Raw genomic sequence first — 18150 nt, 5'->3', positions numbered from 1 at the left:
GTAATCCACGTAAGATGTTGACCTTGAGGTGTGTCTTCGAGGTTAGCTGATTCGTCACACTGTTCCCGTCTAACTCTAGTAGGCCCTCAATTATTCGACATAGATCATCTACTCTGGTGTCACGATGGAGCCTGCGGTTGGACGGTTGGATATACATTCGAATTCTGAGGCTCTCGGAGATCACATGGATAGGTTTGAAATCTGAAGTATGACCAGGAGAGATGACAAGGATGGTAAAGTTGAGGCTCACTTCCTTACACTCATCGGAAAGGATGCCTACAACTTACTAAAATACTTGGCATTCCCAGATAAACCTATTTCATTTTCCTATGCACCTCCTAAAGAGCTTCTACTAAATCATGTAAAGCATACTAATTTCTAATGCCGTGGAAGAGCGAAACCTCATAAAATGTTTCGTCAGGAGAGCCAGAAGGTTGGAGAATGCATCCTTGAGTTGTAGAAACAAGACACCAAGTGTAATCATGTTGACCAACTTCACGTGCAGCCATGTGATCAATTAATTTCAAGAATTAACATACTAAATCCGGCGAGGGAGATTATACAAGTGCCGAAGTGATCATTCCAAGATGCTAGAACTGAGTTTATCACTTATAAAATAGTTCATGAAATCCAGTTCCATGTCATCAATAGTTTCACTACTTCACATGGTTATTCTAGTCCTATTCGTACTCAAGGTCATCCACGTAGGCGTTTAAGTAATGATAATTCTCGTTTTCGTGAAAACATGGATGTCAATTAATTGAACAGTTGCAAATCAGGTTACAAAGGTGGGCACATGTTCGGTAAATGCTTATGGTTCAAATGGTTCTGAACGGAATAGAAGAAGCTTTCACTTAACAGGCTTCCGTATCTAATGGCAGTGAAACACCGATACCTCCAGGTGGAGACCTAGGTATATTATGGATAAGAGCGGAAAAAGAAAAGTCGGTAAATGATAGTATGATACTGTCCTTAGTCCTTAAGAATATGTTAAGTTTTCTCTTAAAGGACTCCTAGTAAGTTGCTTAGACTAGCTCAACCGGCAGTGAATTCAAGCATTTGACTACTGGCAAGGAGTAAAAGGTTCATTCTGCTGTGTTATATCTCCAGTTTCTGGGTGTAGTTCTAGGGGTTTAGTTGGGACTATGCCTAAATAGGTGTTTAAGGAGATGTCCAGAAATGTTCAGAGTGCTGTAAGCCATTAAAAGGTCACCTCTAAGAAGCCTGTACTCTAATGAGTAAAGGTTCAGTGATTGGAGGCGCCTTTCGAATTGATTTCGTGGCTCGGAGCTGGACACGTGTTTGCTTATCGTTTTGGGGTAAGGGGGGAAATACTATGTTTCCGTACTGTAAATTGGGACGAATAAAACTGTGGAAGTTTGTGTGCAAAGTTCTCCCGTCGAAACGGCCGAAGATACGCTTCAACGTTTCTAGTGCAAGATTCGCTCGGGAGGCATTTTGTTACAGTTAACGTAAGACGTGAAATCATAGGGTACCAACACTTCCAGATGCTTTTCAACTTCGGATATCTCTGAGGGGGAGTTACCTAGGTTGTAATCTGTAACATGTTTCAGATGGACTACTTTACACTTTGAAGTGCTAAAGGTAAGTCCGTCACAATCTGCCCAACTTTGAACTCGAATCAGATCCTCCTGAAGTGCCCTTTTAACCTCTCGGTTACTTACTTCTCCCAAAGGTTTCAGATCATCAGCTAAGAGTAATAAGTCTGACGGCACCTGCTATGGAAGGTCGTTTATACAAATCAAGAAAAGATGTTTTAGTACTGAACTCTGGAGACCCTACCAGGATATTCCATAGTTAACCCTGACTTTAGAATGTCGACTTTTTAGATATGAAGTGAGCCAATCAATTAGAGGTGATTTGATACCTAATCATTTGAGCTTATTGGCAAGACATATATGGTTGACCCTATCAAATGCTTTTAGGAAGTCAAGGTAAATGACGTCAACCACCCCCTGCGATCAAGGATGGTTGTCCATCTGCCCACTGAAGTCAGCATGTTGGTTATACAAGAGGAACCTTTTCTGAAACCGTGCTGTTGGGGCGGAAAGAAGTTTATGGATAATGAGTAATCGTGCATATCAGGGACCCCATAAGTTTTGAGGGTATAGAGATAAGTGCCACCTGTCAGTAGCTTGAAGGTACGCTGCGTCAACCTCCTATGATAATTGGTATAATGTGATCCAGCTTCCAAATTTACGGTAATATGCCTCGGCCTAGCGAATGTGAGAACACCACGCTGGTTAGTGTTGCCATGATTGAAGCTTCTTCCATCAGTATAACAGAATGGACCATATCCGGGTCAGAGGAAGAGTCTTTTTTCAGTGCTGCAGTCTCTGGTACACTAAGTCAGCGCTCAGATTCATTTATGAAATACTTGTGCATTCGCATATGAAGCTTTTATCAATATAGTTAATGTGGGTCGGTTGAAATGTCCAAGAGTACTGTCCGACCAAAAGGTTAGCGGCGTCACCATCGTTGTTGGTTGAGCCATTAGGACCTAACAGTTGGGAAACTCTGATTTCGGCTCGTCGAAGAGAAGGTGCATGGCAGAACAAGCTTTTCGGATTTGAAAGAAATTATCGATGAACTTCGTCTGGTAGAGAAGCCTGTCCTTTCTGATTGCCTTTGTGCTTATGTTCCTTACTTGCTTGAATCACTTGTATGCGCTTTTGTTACCAGTTCGTTTGTATTCTGCCTAGAAGTGCCTTTTGCGGCTTAGCAAGCAAAGGGTGTGATTCTTGATGACTGCAGGTTGCCTGTAGATTTTGCGAACCACTTGCGGAACAAACTGCCTTGTAGCACATAAGATCGTGTGCAGTAAGAAATCCACATCAAGTTGAGGGTGAACTTTCCAGTCCACCTGTTGTAGATAGTCCTGTAGAGCTGACACAGTCAACCGTTTAAAACTCAAGTGCCTGTTGTCGGTGGGATTTATTAACCCAGTTTTACTGAATAAACTGAAGACTATGACGTCATGATCGCTTCTCCACAGGAGAGCTAGGACTGAGAGGTTGTCAATTAGGAAATCTTTGTTTGTAAATACCCAATCTACGTGACGGTGTCTGACTGTTTCTCCAACGAGTTGCCGACTTTACATTTTTGAATAATCCCAGATCTCCAATGAGGTTGAAGAACCGAGCTTCAATGGAGTTTTCAACTCTAATGTACGTGTGTTCCGCGAAATTGATTTTAGGAAGATTGAAGTCCCCTAGAATCCGGATATGAGTGAATCCGAGACGAGCAGAGCGGGATAATTCTTTCCACTTCAGGACCACCATTTTCAGGTTTGCTGACAACTTTTTCCGCAGACCTGTCGAGAAAATGATCATGTTGCTCAGCAAGTCCTCAGTATTCATGTTGCACGTGCCACATACTCACCTATCGTCTGACTTACCAAGTCTACTGTAAGCAGTTACTGTAACATATGTGCACGCTTTGTGTAACCAACCTTTGGATTTGTTATACCGCATGCCAGAGATGGCAGCAAAACGGCATCCTGGCCGCTTACGTGATTTCTTCATGACTATGTTGATGTTAGTTGTTTAACTGATCCTAGCAAAAGTCTATAACCGTAAAACAAAAAAGCAATACGCTAAGATCGAATAAAATGAATAGAAACAGGTGGTATAAAAGCTTAGGATAAAATGAAACTAGCCTTGATGTGAAAAACTGAAAAGCCTAATAGTAAGCTGAGGCAGAAGCACAGTCAACTATTAACTTAGGTAAAATTCAAAAAGAAAAGTAATCTCCCAAACGTTAAGTTCAGAACAGACTATTTGGATCAAAAATGATACTTTTGTTGAGTAAGGATGCAACAAACGTTTGAAAAATGTAAATCATGTTAGGACTAAACTTCCCATCCGTAAAGCCTGTGGTAAATTTCACTTACGAAATCCATGTGTATTTCATCATGTCATAGGCCTCAAGTGTTGTAAAATGGATCATACCCATTCGGTTTGTAAAACGACTGTCCATTTTTCCCGCACGAATCCGAAGCCCCTCACTTTGATGTGCAAGCAAGAAGTGTCAAGATATTGAAAACAAACATCGATTCTATTACTGCTACGAAATTTCATGACCTGGATAGTAGAGCAGATATAGTCACTCAGTACAGAATAACCAGACTGTACGAAAAAAAGATCAACGTACTTAAACAAAAACGCCTTCGTTCAAAAACTCCTTTCCCACAATCTACGAAAGGTCTGTTAAAACGGGACATTAAACCTATGGTTCATATGCAGGCTGGTCGCGACAATCGAATACGTTATATAGACCCAGGTGAGTTCGTTCCACTTTCGGTTGTCAGTTCTAATACTAATGAGTACATTCCTCATCATACAGAGTCTACATTCAATACAAAGTCGTACAGACACATGATGAACGTAAGGAGAAGTACAATCAGTCATAAAAAATTTGCACTCCTATTTAAGCTGTGGCCGTTTTGGTATTTGTACGAACTAATGATTCTTTTGTGCTTGATTGTCCGCTCATTGCGCTCATCTAGTTCCACCTGCCCGAAAATGCACTATTTCGGGAAATCTTATTCAGCATATTAATTAGAATACCTTCAATTATAATAGTTAAACAGACCGTTGTATAACTTCCTATTGTTACGCATCTACGTAAATTATTGTGCTCAGGAGTTCCATACTAGGATGAAACGGCCGTCCAGTGCTTCTAGGCTTTCCATGAAGTTAAAGGATACAGAGTGAAAATCTATAAATTTAAGGAAGTATTGAGAATTTTTGCAAATATTTGTAGTGCTCCATTTAAACATTGACAGTGTTTCAATCGAAATCTTTACTCCCTAAAAGAAGACAAATATAAGTATTTATAAAGTGTTTTTCCGAAGTCCCCGAGTTTCTTCTCGAAAAAGAAGGGATTAGGGATTATTTTATATTCGATCTGATATGAACCAAGTTTTAATCTCGTGTTTTCCAATGACCTCATTTTTAGTAGTAAAAGACATGAGAAAATTCCATGGACGGTCAGTTTTAACGTATTTAAAAATATAAGTGATATCAAGCTAATAATCTGTTTCACATTTGTAATTTGTATACTCTTGGTTGATTGTGAATACTAAAGAAAACAATGGTATCCAAGGTGTAACAGTAATATTTGATTGAGTCTGGAAGTTGGTCAAGGTGAGACAAACTAACTGGTTATTTAAAGAGTGCATTCAAGTAGATCTATTAAAATAGTCCCACTACTTGAAGACATTTCTTTCTCTAGTTTATTTCACTAACATTATAAAGGTCGATTTCAAGCGTTAAACGGCTAATGAATTATGTACTGTGGGTCACTATTATGTGCTAACGATCCCAACTATCTATTTACTTTGTAATATTATGAATTTAATCGTCATTACTACATCAGTTAAGTAGTTACTAAAAGGACACGTTTTTTTCCTTAACCAATATATTGACAGCTTAGAATTCAATCGATTGTTAATCGAATGCATAAACTTGGCCTCTGCTACACGTGTTCTAATTGACTTAGGGAAACACAAATTATAAGAAAATCAACAAATGCTAATCAATCAAATGACTAGTGTATCTTTATTTAAAACTAGATCATTGTAATTAGTATTGCGATCATAGAACTCGTCTTTAGTTTCGCCGTCGGTTAACATAATATTTGACCATACGGATAGCTTTTCGTGTCTGACTAATAGTCCCTTTTTTCAGTTATGTCCTTATAGTTTCCTATACGTTCCAATCGTTATTCTGTCGTTGTCAATACTACACATATGCAATACATACAAACAAGTATATATATTAATACACACATGGAATAGTAGATATACAAACACATATCTCCCAAACTAACTGATGACATCCAATTATTTAAGTGATCGGTCTTTACTACGCCTACACCATTTGGTACAATCTCTTTTGTAAATGTTTTTTTTCTGTACATGTATGTTTGTTGGTATGTGTGCATGTGAGTAGTGTATGTGAATGTAATGACGATTAAACAAGTTTATTTCACACTTTTCGGCATGAATAAACTGGCCGAATTCCACATGTGACCATACCTGAGATACACACTCGGGTTTATTAATTATATTGTCATACAAGTAAACAAAAAAGACAAAAATTCTTGGAATTTGATTGATTTCTTCTTGTTTTTTTTTTCAAAAAACCATAGTTGGGGTCTACGAGAGAATAGTAAGGGAAAAAATTAAGTAGAAACAAACAAACAAACAAACAAACAAACAAACATGAAACAACAATCACAAAAACAGCAACATTCCAATGTTTCTGCAACTCAGGATAATGTTATTTCATCTAATGTCAATAAATATACTTATTCAATTAATAATAAGGGACAAGAGAAGAAAATTATTGCATGTCGACATAAATCAAATATGAATCAACTAAGAACGAATGAAAAATCTGATCACAAATTATTAACCAATCAAAAAATAACTGGAATAGAGAATACTATTCATGTTGTATCTGATTCATATCAATGTCAACAATCATCTTTATCTCCACTCCCTAGTCAAAATAATAACTCAAATCGTTATGATTTAATGAATAGAAAACAACAAATGAAACATAAGGATTTGTTATCACGTTCATTAAAATTACCAACATCTAATGAACATGAATGTAAGTTAAAACAATATGGATTAAATACGGATAATAGTCATCGTGAAATAATTCAAGGAAGTTATACAACATTATCTGGACCGATTACAACTAATAATATTACAATGACAACAATTAATACTAGTACTAGTATACCGACTAGTTCAGAAATTCATGAATCTAAATTTTATAATCAACCTGAAAATATTGAAAGTAAGTATAAATAAATTAGAAAATAAATTGATTGGATTACATTGATTAAGGTTTGACGCATTTATCATTGAAAGGATTATTTTAGATTGACACTGTTCCACATTCACTGAAGTTACTGACATCGGTATTAAGAAACAAACCATAATAAATATTATTCTTTTTAAGACTTTCTATTACATAATTTACATCATGGACTGGCCCTAGTTAAATAACCATTAAAAACCAGTAAACATTAGACAACTGTTTATCATACTATATGACTCTTCAGAAGTACTCAACCGTGGCATAACTGGGAATTCAACCTAAGGCCTTTCAATGTCACTTCGTAGGATCATCGAGTCGACATCTAATGGTTCACATTCCTAAATTCAACTGATTCACAATATTACATAACCTTCTTTCAATGCTATTAGTGCGTAACTGTTTCACATCTGAAATGGTTGAACTTCACTGGTAATGGTTTTTCATTAGAGCTCTAATACTTCTCTCGTGAAATTAATTACTAGTAAGCATATATAAACTGTAAAACTTAATAATCCCCCCTAAATCTCTTACCCTACTTATTTCGACTTAAATCTTAACGGTTATTTTGCTTAGAAATTTCAGAAATATTTTTATTTAATTAATTCTATTATGATGAAGGATTTATTTTACTGGTATTTAATTAACTATCTTTTTGAAGTTCTCATTACCAATGTGACAATGAAATAAAAAGAAAACAATTAATCACAATGATATTCACTTGTTGTAGAATATTTCCCTAGATAATTGTAATGTAATTATATATATGGTAATCATGTGTTTTATTTAAATATGTCAGAAACACATAATTAAGTGTTATTAAAGGATTATAGAAGAGAAAGGTAGTGGATTTAAGTTAGATTGTGGACATCAACACTGAGATGTACTTGTATCTAGCTGACGAGCCCCAAATGAGACGAAGCGTGCCTTATAGATTCCATTGTAAGTCATATACTAAATATAATAAAACAGCGTTATTATTCATATTAAGTTGTATTATATATATATGGGATTGAACCCGGGAAATTCAACTCTAAGGACGAATCTAATAGTCATAATTTTTCCTAAAATTCAGTCAACTATCAATACTGATATTAGTATTCAGTGACATTGGGAGCTAGACAAACAACAATAATGACTTACAGTTGAAAATTGTGTCATAAATCGATTGTAATTATAATAATTCAGATCATTTGATTTCGATTTAATGTTCTAAAAGGTACTGAGATCAATTTTGTGTGGGGGATTGTGGATGGGCACTACATAGGAGTTTTGAATGAAGACGAAATTTATGTTCAGTAATTTAAGTGATTTTCATTGATTATCTAACTGATATCTTTCTGTAATGATAACCACTATTCATTTAGAGATTTTTAAACTAAAAAAATGTCTTCTAAGTTACATATATAATTGAACTTAGTTTTTCTTATAAAATCAGGATGTAATGAAACTTGGGATTTTTGGTTAATCCAATGAATACTACTGAAAAATTTAAAGAATTTAAGACTTCAACAAATTAAATTCGGTTTAGTTTATGAAATTATCATATAAGTAGTATAGACCAATTTATGTCGATAGAAGGTTTTATGTACAATAATTTACCTATTTTAGATACTTATTAATACCATACAAATTTGTTTTTGATCAACCAGTTCTTCCGTCTTATTGTTTAGTATATCACCAAGTTATTCAATAGGAAATACAAAAATCGCTTTTATATTGCAAATGGTAATTTCCATCACGAACTGACATTAACTAGATAAATAATGAGAATCAGAAAGCACTCATAACTTAAGGCTCCTACACACAGTGAACTTGTAATCTTGCATATGATTGAAGCTAGAACTTTCAGGACTCACAGTGTACACGATACTATTGTTATATATTTCTTGTTGAACTTCTATTCTTCCTGAATGTCTTCCAATAAACATCAGTGAAAACATTGGAGACTTTGGTTAAGACATTAGCAGGTTAAAACCCGTAATTTACTTTCTAGTTTCACACATCAACTGAGCTTTATTTTGATGTGACCCAAATAATTCAGTTTCATTTCATTACTGTTGAATGATTGAAGAAATTTATTAGAAATATATTAATTTGTTTCATAATTTATGGGTAGTAATCTAAGTGAAACATACAGAGCTTCGAAGAGAAGTATACTCTATCAGTCACTTGAAGTCTGTAGTTAACGAAATTACCATTGAATTATTCATATGTTAATAGAGCTTCTATAAAATTGAACCAAGTATACTAGTAGTCCACCAGTAACTAGCCGATATGCTCATCAGTATCAAATGAATCTTATTAATATTTAGGCTAGTCATTTTGACTTATACAGATTCCATTATTTGAGTGAATATTTTTCTCAGAAATATCAAAATTCCTTACTGGTAGAGCCACAGCTTCTGTTCATTGATTTTCAACCTTTAAATATCAAACATTGCGCATATAAAATCTGGTTTATAAATTAATAAGATCAGCGAAGTAATTCAGCAAATAAACATGTGAATAATGTAATCTGATAAATAAAAACACGACATTCAAAGTAATAGTCTTCGTAAAATATGCATGTATTCGTGGATTGGTTGAAGGTGGACATTAACACTGTTGGATACCGGCTCAGTGGTCTAGAGGTTAAGTGTTCGCGCGCGAAGCCGATACACCCTGGGTTCGAATCTGGTGAGTTGGGATCATGGAAGCTCACTGCTAAGGAGTCATATATTGGGATGAAACGGCCGTCCAGTGCTCTTAGGTTTTCCATAGTGGTCTAGCTTCAATTGACTCATGAATTCAACTATTAAGTTACAAACAAAACAAAAAATTATTATGTAATTTCCACATTTAAAGTTTTATTAAGATGGTGGAAAAGATTTGTAGCTTAGGTGGATGATTTTAGTGGTGTTTTGTTCTCTGAGCTGAATGGTTTAGAATCAATCAACATTGAGGTGTACAGGAAAAGCTGTGAACCACATGCAAATAAATTCGAACACTTCACTTCTACATGAAGTTTGTGCTGATGATTTTGTTCAGAAGAACGATTAAAGCCCCACGATTAAATCATCCATTACATTGTTAGAAGTAAATTGAATAGGAAATAATTAATGTGAATAAAGAAAAACTGACTTGAGGATGAAAGGTATAATGAAATTTAACAATTTTTTTTCTTACAACAGGCTGAATTCAAGTTTACTGACAAGTTTAAGAAAAAGAATTGTTACTTTGTATTGATTGATTTTAAGAGAAATGAAATATAAAGGTGAACAGTGCCGGTAAAGTTGAATTACATAACTGAAATAAGGAAAAAGAAAGCAACCACAACCACAACAACAACAACATGGGGATTGATCAATAATAATAATAATAACAGTTAGTAAATTGAATCATTGTTATAAAGTAGGAAAACAAAAAGTGATCATTGTAAATGGAATTGAAAATTGAAATCCCACACACACAAAGAGCAGAAACTAAGGATTTAAAACATAGTTGTTGATAATTGGAGATCATGGTAAAATATAACATGAAAGTTAAGTGGGATAAATTGGGCAAATCATTATTTACTCTCATCTGATATTATTTATTATATTATTTTTATAATTAGTAAAACTATTAAGTTGATGTTATGTGTAGTTTTATATGAATGTGGTAAACTGGTTAATGAGGTTCTAAACTCTTATAATCTGAAGCAGTTGAACTAGACAGTATTCATACCTGGCTAACGTTAGCTCTAATAGATTATGTTAGACGGAATAGGATTTGATTAGAACTAATTAAGGAAAGCTAAACAAAGATATAACATATGCGAATAATGTCAATGTTTGTTACACTGAGATACAAATAGGGATGGATTTCTTGAAATGGTTAGAGGTAAAAGGTAAAACTATTGGAGATATGCCTTAAAACTGATTTAATCTATACAAATGCATTGATTCTTCCTACTCAACTTGATCTTGACCATAATATTATTCTAAAATTATTATTCTTTGATTTTTGTAGAGTGACTTTTGATCTAATTTCTCATAATTCACAGTTATATTTTCAGTTATATATATGTCTGCTCTCTAGATTTAATAATACTACCTTATCAAACTGATCATACCAGTAAACTGGCATGAATTCTGTCATTATTATTATTCTTAATAAAGGTGATAGAAAAATGTAGGTATCATTACCAAGAGTTTGACTTGATAGTTTCGAATAAATTAAGCATTGGGTAGATTCTTATCAATAAACTCATTAATATATTTATAATATCCCAATGAGTAGAAAAATTAGATTTTCTAACGTTTCGTGACTTTGTGTAAGCCACTTCTTCAGAGAATAAATCAAGTTTAAAGTTGAATGAGTTTTGATTTGATTATTAATTTATTCATTCTCTGAAGAAGTGGCTTAGACTATGTCACGAAATGAATTCTATGAAATTGGTTCAGATTATTAATATTTTGAATGGATATTGTTCGAATGTTTATCTGTAGTATTTTTATAACAAGATATATAACATATTGTTTCTTATTGAATAATGAGAATGTTTGTGTTATACAGTGTCATATTAGTTGATAAATATAGGTGATAACTTGTCCTTATAAACCATTATGAGCATGAACGTAATAATACCAATAGTTACTGCAGTGTTTTTGTAAAGTGAATAAGAAATGTTAAAATATAGTTCATTATGAAAAAGGAAAAAAAACAAACACTAACATTGAAAATTAACAGGAATTGAACAGTATCTACAATTTAGTTTGTAACTTTTCAGTAATACACATCCATATCTTACATAGTGTCAAGTTTAAAATTTTTAAGTGATTCAGAGTTGAAATATACAATGACTTTTACATTTTTAATTTTAATTAATTTATTGTAAAACTCAATCGATAATCAGTATCATTGATGAAGTACAATTCAATTAATTGATTGAATTCTTAATAAAATATTAAGAAATCTATTACGTAATCAATCACTAGTAAACGTATAATTTTTAATTGAAATCATCAGTCAACTGAAGCTAGACCACCATGGAAAACCTGGAAGTGCTGGACGGCCGTTTCGTCCTAGTATGGGACTCCTCAGCTAATCCGTGTCGGGTAGAAACAGGTGTCTACCTCAGTACAATGGAAGATGGTCGCACAATTTCGTGGATTAGTTGAGGTTAGACATTAACACCACTGGATGCCGGCTCAGTGGTCTAGTTGGTTAAGCGCCTGGTGCGAGACCGATAGCTCCTGGGTTCGATTCTCGCGGGGTGCGGGATAGTGGATGCGCACTGCCGAGGAGTTCCATACTAAGACGAAATGGCCGTCCATTGCTTCTAGGTTTTCCATGGTGGTCTAGCTTTAATTGACTAATGATTTCAATCAAAAACTTAACAATCTCCACAAACCCTAAAATGCTGATATAATTTTTAATAGTACAAAAATCATTTTTAAACAACAATGTTTTTTTATGGGATTAAGAAAAATATCTTTGATCAGAATTTATTGATCTTTCATTTAGGATTGTATGAAATGATTTTTATATATATAGGTGAAGAAATATTTCCTTTGAATCAGTACAGTATGATGAGATTGATGGATATACATATATATATGGTGATCGAAATGTTTATGGAATAACAAACATCAATCGGTTCATGATCTCCATCAAAAACTTAACAATCTCCACAACCACTAAATTGATGATAACAAATTATCGATTTATGAGAATTTTCTGTTAAGAATATGCAGCTAAATCTTATTTTATAGGTGCTTCTAAAAAAGAAGAAACTAGTTATTGAATATACTTTCAAATGATTTCAAAATTTCAATTTCACTTTTAACTTATTATAGTAAGTTATTTAGTCAGTGATTATAACATTTACCGTGACAATTATTTGTACATCATCTTTGAAGAAGAGATCCTTGTGTAATTTACCTGAGGAAAATAAGCACTATACTATTGACATGAATTATATAGATGTTTCATGTATTCATTATCTACATACCTGAAATGCAATACTTGTTGTTGTAGGTAATAAGTTCATGGACGACTATCATCATTAATGTGATTTAATTGGCTGTGATCTTTAAGATGTACAACATATATGGTTGAGGATTATAGTTTCATAGTACATTATAATAACAAATAGACATTCTCTATTTAACTTCATACAAACAATTAACGTTTTTTATTACTTATCCGTTTTTTTAATGTGACTAATACAGAGTAAAAATTCATGATAGCCTCATTTTGTATGAATAACACAATTTTAAATAAAGATGGATAGTGACTAGCAGTGGAATACAGGATATACGTTTCCTCCCATTTGAGACTTGTCACATGGATCTACTTTCAACCCAGTGTTAATGTTCATACCAGTACATTCATCTAGTACCTTTCACTCCGAACGCTCAAGAAGCCATAGACTGAGCTACTGAGTTCAGATTTCTAAAAACCTGTTCGACGGGGATAATATTTTTATTGAGACAATCAGCTCAGAACACACATATACCAAAAAATGACTGATCGAAATTCAGTTCTTAACATTACCAACGAGGAGACTCATAGACTTACAATTATATAATAACGTAAATTTTTTTATAGAATACAAATGAAATTCATCATTGGGTTGAGAAAAGTGAATCAGGAGAAAACATGTTTAGTGAGTAATTATGAAAATGAAGCATAATTGCACAAGTGTATAAACACAAATTATATGGTATGTAAATTTTATATCAGTAATATCTATCTCAATGCTTATCGAGTGTTCAAGTACAATATTTCAAACACATTTTAACGTCATTCGCTTGGTGTTGTATACTTGTGTCTTCCCAGAGTGAACATCAACTCTGAGAAGCAGTTACATCCAGCTGCCGAGTCCCAAATAGGACGAACCGCGCGTCCTGGTTTCCATTGCTAACTACTATCCATCCTTACAATTTTGTGTCGTTTGAACATTCAATGTTATTTATTTATATTAGTTAAAGTTGACGTCATTAACCTTCAAATAAATTCGTAGTGAATGCTGAAAAATTATTAAATAGATATACAATGAACTTTGAAAACAGTTTGGCTTATTTATAACGAAATAAATAAATCAGAGAGCAGGTTTGTGGATATTATAGTAATTTAATAATTGAATTCATGAGTCGTTTGAAGTTAGACCATCATGAAAAACCTAGAAGCACTGGACGGCCGTTTCATCCCAATATGGGACTCAGCAGTGCGCATCCATGACCCCGCCTCGCGGGATTCGAACCCAGGGTGTATCGGCTTCGCGCACGAACACTTAACCTCTAGACCACTGAGCCGGCATCCAGCAGTGTTAATGTCTAATTTCAACCAATCCACGAAATTGCCGTCCAGTGCTTCCATGTTTTCCATGGTGGTTTAGCTTCAATTAACTCATGAATTCAACTATTAAACAAATAAATGTTTCAATATACGAAAATCAAGTTTAATTAGCAGTAAATATGAAAAATTATTTAAAGCGATTGTGTTTATTTCATACGACATATAGTATATGATGTATTATCACTACTTTTAGTTCACATCATGAACTCACCTATGCTGAATGTAGTAATAATGATAATAATATATTTGTTGGTGACTAACTTCAGGAAGAACTTCCGAAATTTTAGCAACAAATCATGATCAGAGGAGTTCAACTGTGAAAGAACTATAAGAAACATATCACAAGTGACGATAGATGTTGGCTGTACAATATTGGGGATTAGCGGAATCTGGAAATGTGAATCATTAGGTGAGGATATAATGATCTAAATGTGATGCATTCGTCTCAATTATTGGTTTTGATCTCATATACGGTCGTAAGTAAGCACTACTGAAGTGCCTCATACTAGAAGAAAAGTATGTCCAGTGCTTCATGATTTGTAGTGATCGCTTTATTAAAGCAGTCCGTTGTGCAAATGAAAATCTAGACAAACTCTAAGAACCTCATATGTCAGTTATAACTAACGCTATTTTAAGCAAAGATAGATGGTGGCTAGTAGTGGAATCCAGGACGCGAGTTTCGTCCCATTTGGGAAGATATAAGCAAACAGTACCATGTGAATTAATTCTATTTTAGTTCTGTAATATATATACTAACAATCTCTTTGATTCAAAATTTAATTAGGTGCTTCAAGGGTATTTGAAAGGTTTTGGTTTCTGTGCATTATTCCGATATACGTTTTGAGGCCATATGTGATTATTATTAATTTTCATGAATAACTGTATCTTTTTGGTCTTATGTACAGATTTTTCATTAGAAAGTAAGTGAAAATTATTAATTATTATCGTCATCAATTAAAAGATAATGTATACGCTCTTATTTCTATCACTGTCACTTTAAAAAGCATTATATTCCAAATTGATTATACTTTGAAGAGTGAAATTCACGATGAATATTGTTTCTTTTTATGAAGTGTTTATTGGCTGTGGACACTAAGTTTTAGTGTTGCTATTCCCATAAAAATGAGAATCTAATATCCATCTCTATAAATGGCAGAAATTTATCGAGCTTCAGAGTTATCTGAGTTTGAATGGGAAATATCGGTACTAAGAATATAGGTATATACATTCGATGATTCTTAAACAGAAGTAAACATATATTCTGAATCCAATTGTCAGATTACATGAAAAAGTATAGTCAACTAGTTAATACAAATAATATTGAGTTTTTCTCCTAAAAGATACACTGATCAATTGAAACGGATTAGTTGGATTAAGACATTAACACTGTTGGATACCGGCTCAGTGGTCTAATGGTTAAGCTTTCATGCACGAAACTGATAGGTCCTGGTTTCGAATCGCGCCAGCCAGGATCATGGATACGCACTGCTAAGGAGTTCCATATTAGGATGAAACGACCGTCCAGTGTTTCTAGGTTTTCCATAGTGGTCTAACTTCAATTTACTTATGAATTCAATTATGAAACGGATGAATTAAGTTCTCAATTATAATAATATTTACAATAAAAACAGTTGTAAATGATAAGCCCTTTGAAATGTTGCTGTAGTGTAGGTTACTTATATCCACACAGGTAGTATATAACGGTGGCCAGGCATATAATGTATTTCTGTCGAAGATCGAGAAGGAAAGAATCGAGAACGGAACGTAATTAGTATGAAAATGCATGAACAATGAAATCTGAGACAATGGACTGATATTTGCTAAAGGAACAGTCAAATTTGAGACAATGGATCAATAGTTTGCAAATTAACGATTTACCATATGGTTCTCAGAGTTTATTGAGATGCTCTGTAATTTCGTGTCAAATATATTCGATTGTTCCCAATCATGTTCTTGTTCACTACATTGTAACTTATATTATACAAATACATAACTCTAATTATCTTATTAACAAAATAGATTAGACCATATTACATTATTGATATTAAGTCATTAAATTTTCATTATATATTTCAATAGGTTAATATTAGGTAAAATTGTCATATTTGATCAATGCTATAAAACATATTGATTTTTGTCTGTCTTCTATCTTTTATCTTCTTTTTTGTTTGTTGTTGTCGTTTCGTTTTATGATACAAAATTGTAGTTTTTCAATGACAATCTAGATGACGATGATAATAGTCGTTTCGATCATTCAATTCTCTTTTCTCTTTTTTTTCTCCAGTTCGAAAGAAACTTTTATTTTTTTTTCGTGCTACAAATGAATTTCTTTTCTTTTTTTCCTTTTTTTAAAAAGAGAGGCAACTTTTTCACTTTTAAACAAAAATGTAGACAAAAAAAAACCGAATGAATAGTGAAAATTGACATTTGAATGAAAAGAATAAATTTAAACTATTTTATTGATGTTTGTTGTTGTTGTTGTTATACTGTTTGTATGTATTGTGTGGTTTAACTTATTGAATAGGGAATTCTGTTCATAATTGTAGTTAATATATATAATAAATCATTAAATGATATTAGTTGTTTAAATGAATTAGAGATTATAAATGATAACAACAAAAAATGTGGATTTTATTGACTTGTTTAAGAAAACTTTATCTTGTTTAAAGAAAAAAAAAGCTTCTTTCGTTTGTTAAATAAATATACAAAAAGAAAATTAAATTCACTTGATATTGTTTATATGTATCTTCCCATTTGATATTTAGAACTGTAATTGATCAATCTTTTGTTGGTATATATGCATCTTATGTGAACTGTCTCGATATTGACTTAGGTCATCCTATTGTATACTTACTTACTTACGCCTGTTACTCCTAATGGAGCATAGGCCACCGACCAGCATTCTCTAACCCAATCTGTCCTGGGCCTTCTTTTCTAGTTTCATCCAATTCTTGTTCATTTTCCTCATGTCTATCTCCATTTCCCGGCGTAATGTGTTCTTTGGTCTTCCTCTTTTCCTTTGGCCTTGAGGATTCCATGTGACGGCTTGTCTTGTGACACAGTTGGGTGCTTTCCTCAAGGTGTGTCCTATCCACTTCCAGCGCTTCTTCCTGATTTTTTCCTCCACTGGGATCTGGTTTGTTCTTCCCCACAGTTGGTTGTTGCTAATAGTGTCCGGCCAACGGATCTGAAGTATTTTGCGTAGACAACTGTTAATAAACACCTGTATTTTCTGGATGTTGGATTTCGTAGTTCCCCAAGTTTCCGCCCCATACAGTAGAACTCTCTTGACATTATCCTATTGTATAAGCAGGTGGCTATTAGGACTTTGTAGCTAAGGGGATTACGCGATGGCATTTGAAGCGAACAGTACTATGTTCGAGTCCTAGATTGAACATCAGTTCTGAGATGTAGGTGCATCCAGTTGACGAGTCTCAAATAGGACGAAACGCAAGTTCCGGATTCCACTGCTAGCCAATATCTATCTTTGCTTATGCAAAAAATTGTTTAATTGCATTGAGATGTCTAATTTATAGAGTAAATTATAGTAAATAAGTTTAGTGAAAATTGTAATTTTGTTTATAATTTAAAAGATACAGTTTGCATTGAACTGATTGACTGTTTCTATTGGCATTTCTATTGCACTATATGCAATATCGGCTAATCGTATAAATCACAAAGGAAATATTAATGAATACTGGATTTCAATAGTAACCAATTTTGAACACCATCGATTTGCAGTCATTAACATTCAGTAAAGTCATTTGCATAATAAACGAAATGTACTCAAAGTGATTCATGTCAAAATTATCTTTAGTAATAATTATTTGCTCATTGGTGACTAGCTTTTACGCAATTTTCCCGATGTTCTATTTAATAACTTTAAAATACAGTTATTCATCACTGATATTGTTTAATGATAATAACACTTTACAATCAGTTGACTAAATTTAGAAATGTAAATCATAGG

The 18150-nt window shown here is 33.5% G+C and overlaps 1 protein-coding gene across 1 annotated transcript in view; it reads left to right on the top strand.

Annotated features, from left to right (window-relative positions):
* Positions 1 to 5763: 5763 nt before the first annotated feature.
* The window catches only part of GRIP1 (Glutamate receptor-interacting protein 1), a 125931-nt gene continuing 113544 nt past the window's right edge, over positions 5764 to 18150 (top strand). Inside the window, exon 1 of the mRNA XM_035730535.2 lies at positions 5764 to 6833. Coding sequence (XP_035588039.2) covers positions 6248 to 6833 — 586 coding nt within the window. The 5' untranslated portion in view covers positions 5764 to 6247. The remainder of the gene's footprint in view (positions 6834 to 18150) is intronic.

This window comes from Schistosoma haematobium, chromosome 1, assembly GCF_000699445.3.
Source record: "Schistosoma haematobium chromosome 1, whole genome shotgun sequence".
NCBI lineage: Eukaryota > Metazoa > Platyhelminthes > Trematoda > Strigeidida > Schistosomatidae > Schistosoma > Schistosoma haematobium.
This window is presented reverse-complemented; position numbering and strand designations above follow the sequence as displayed.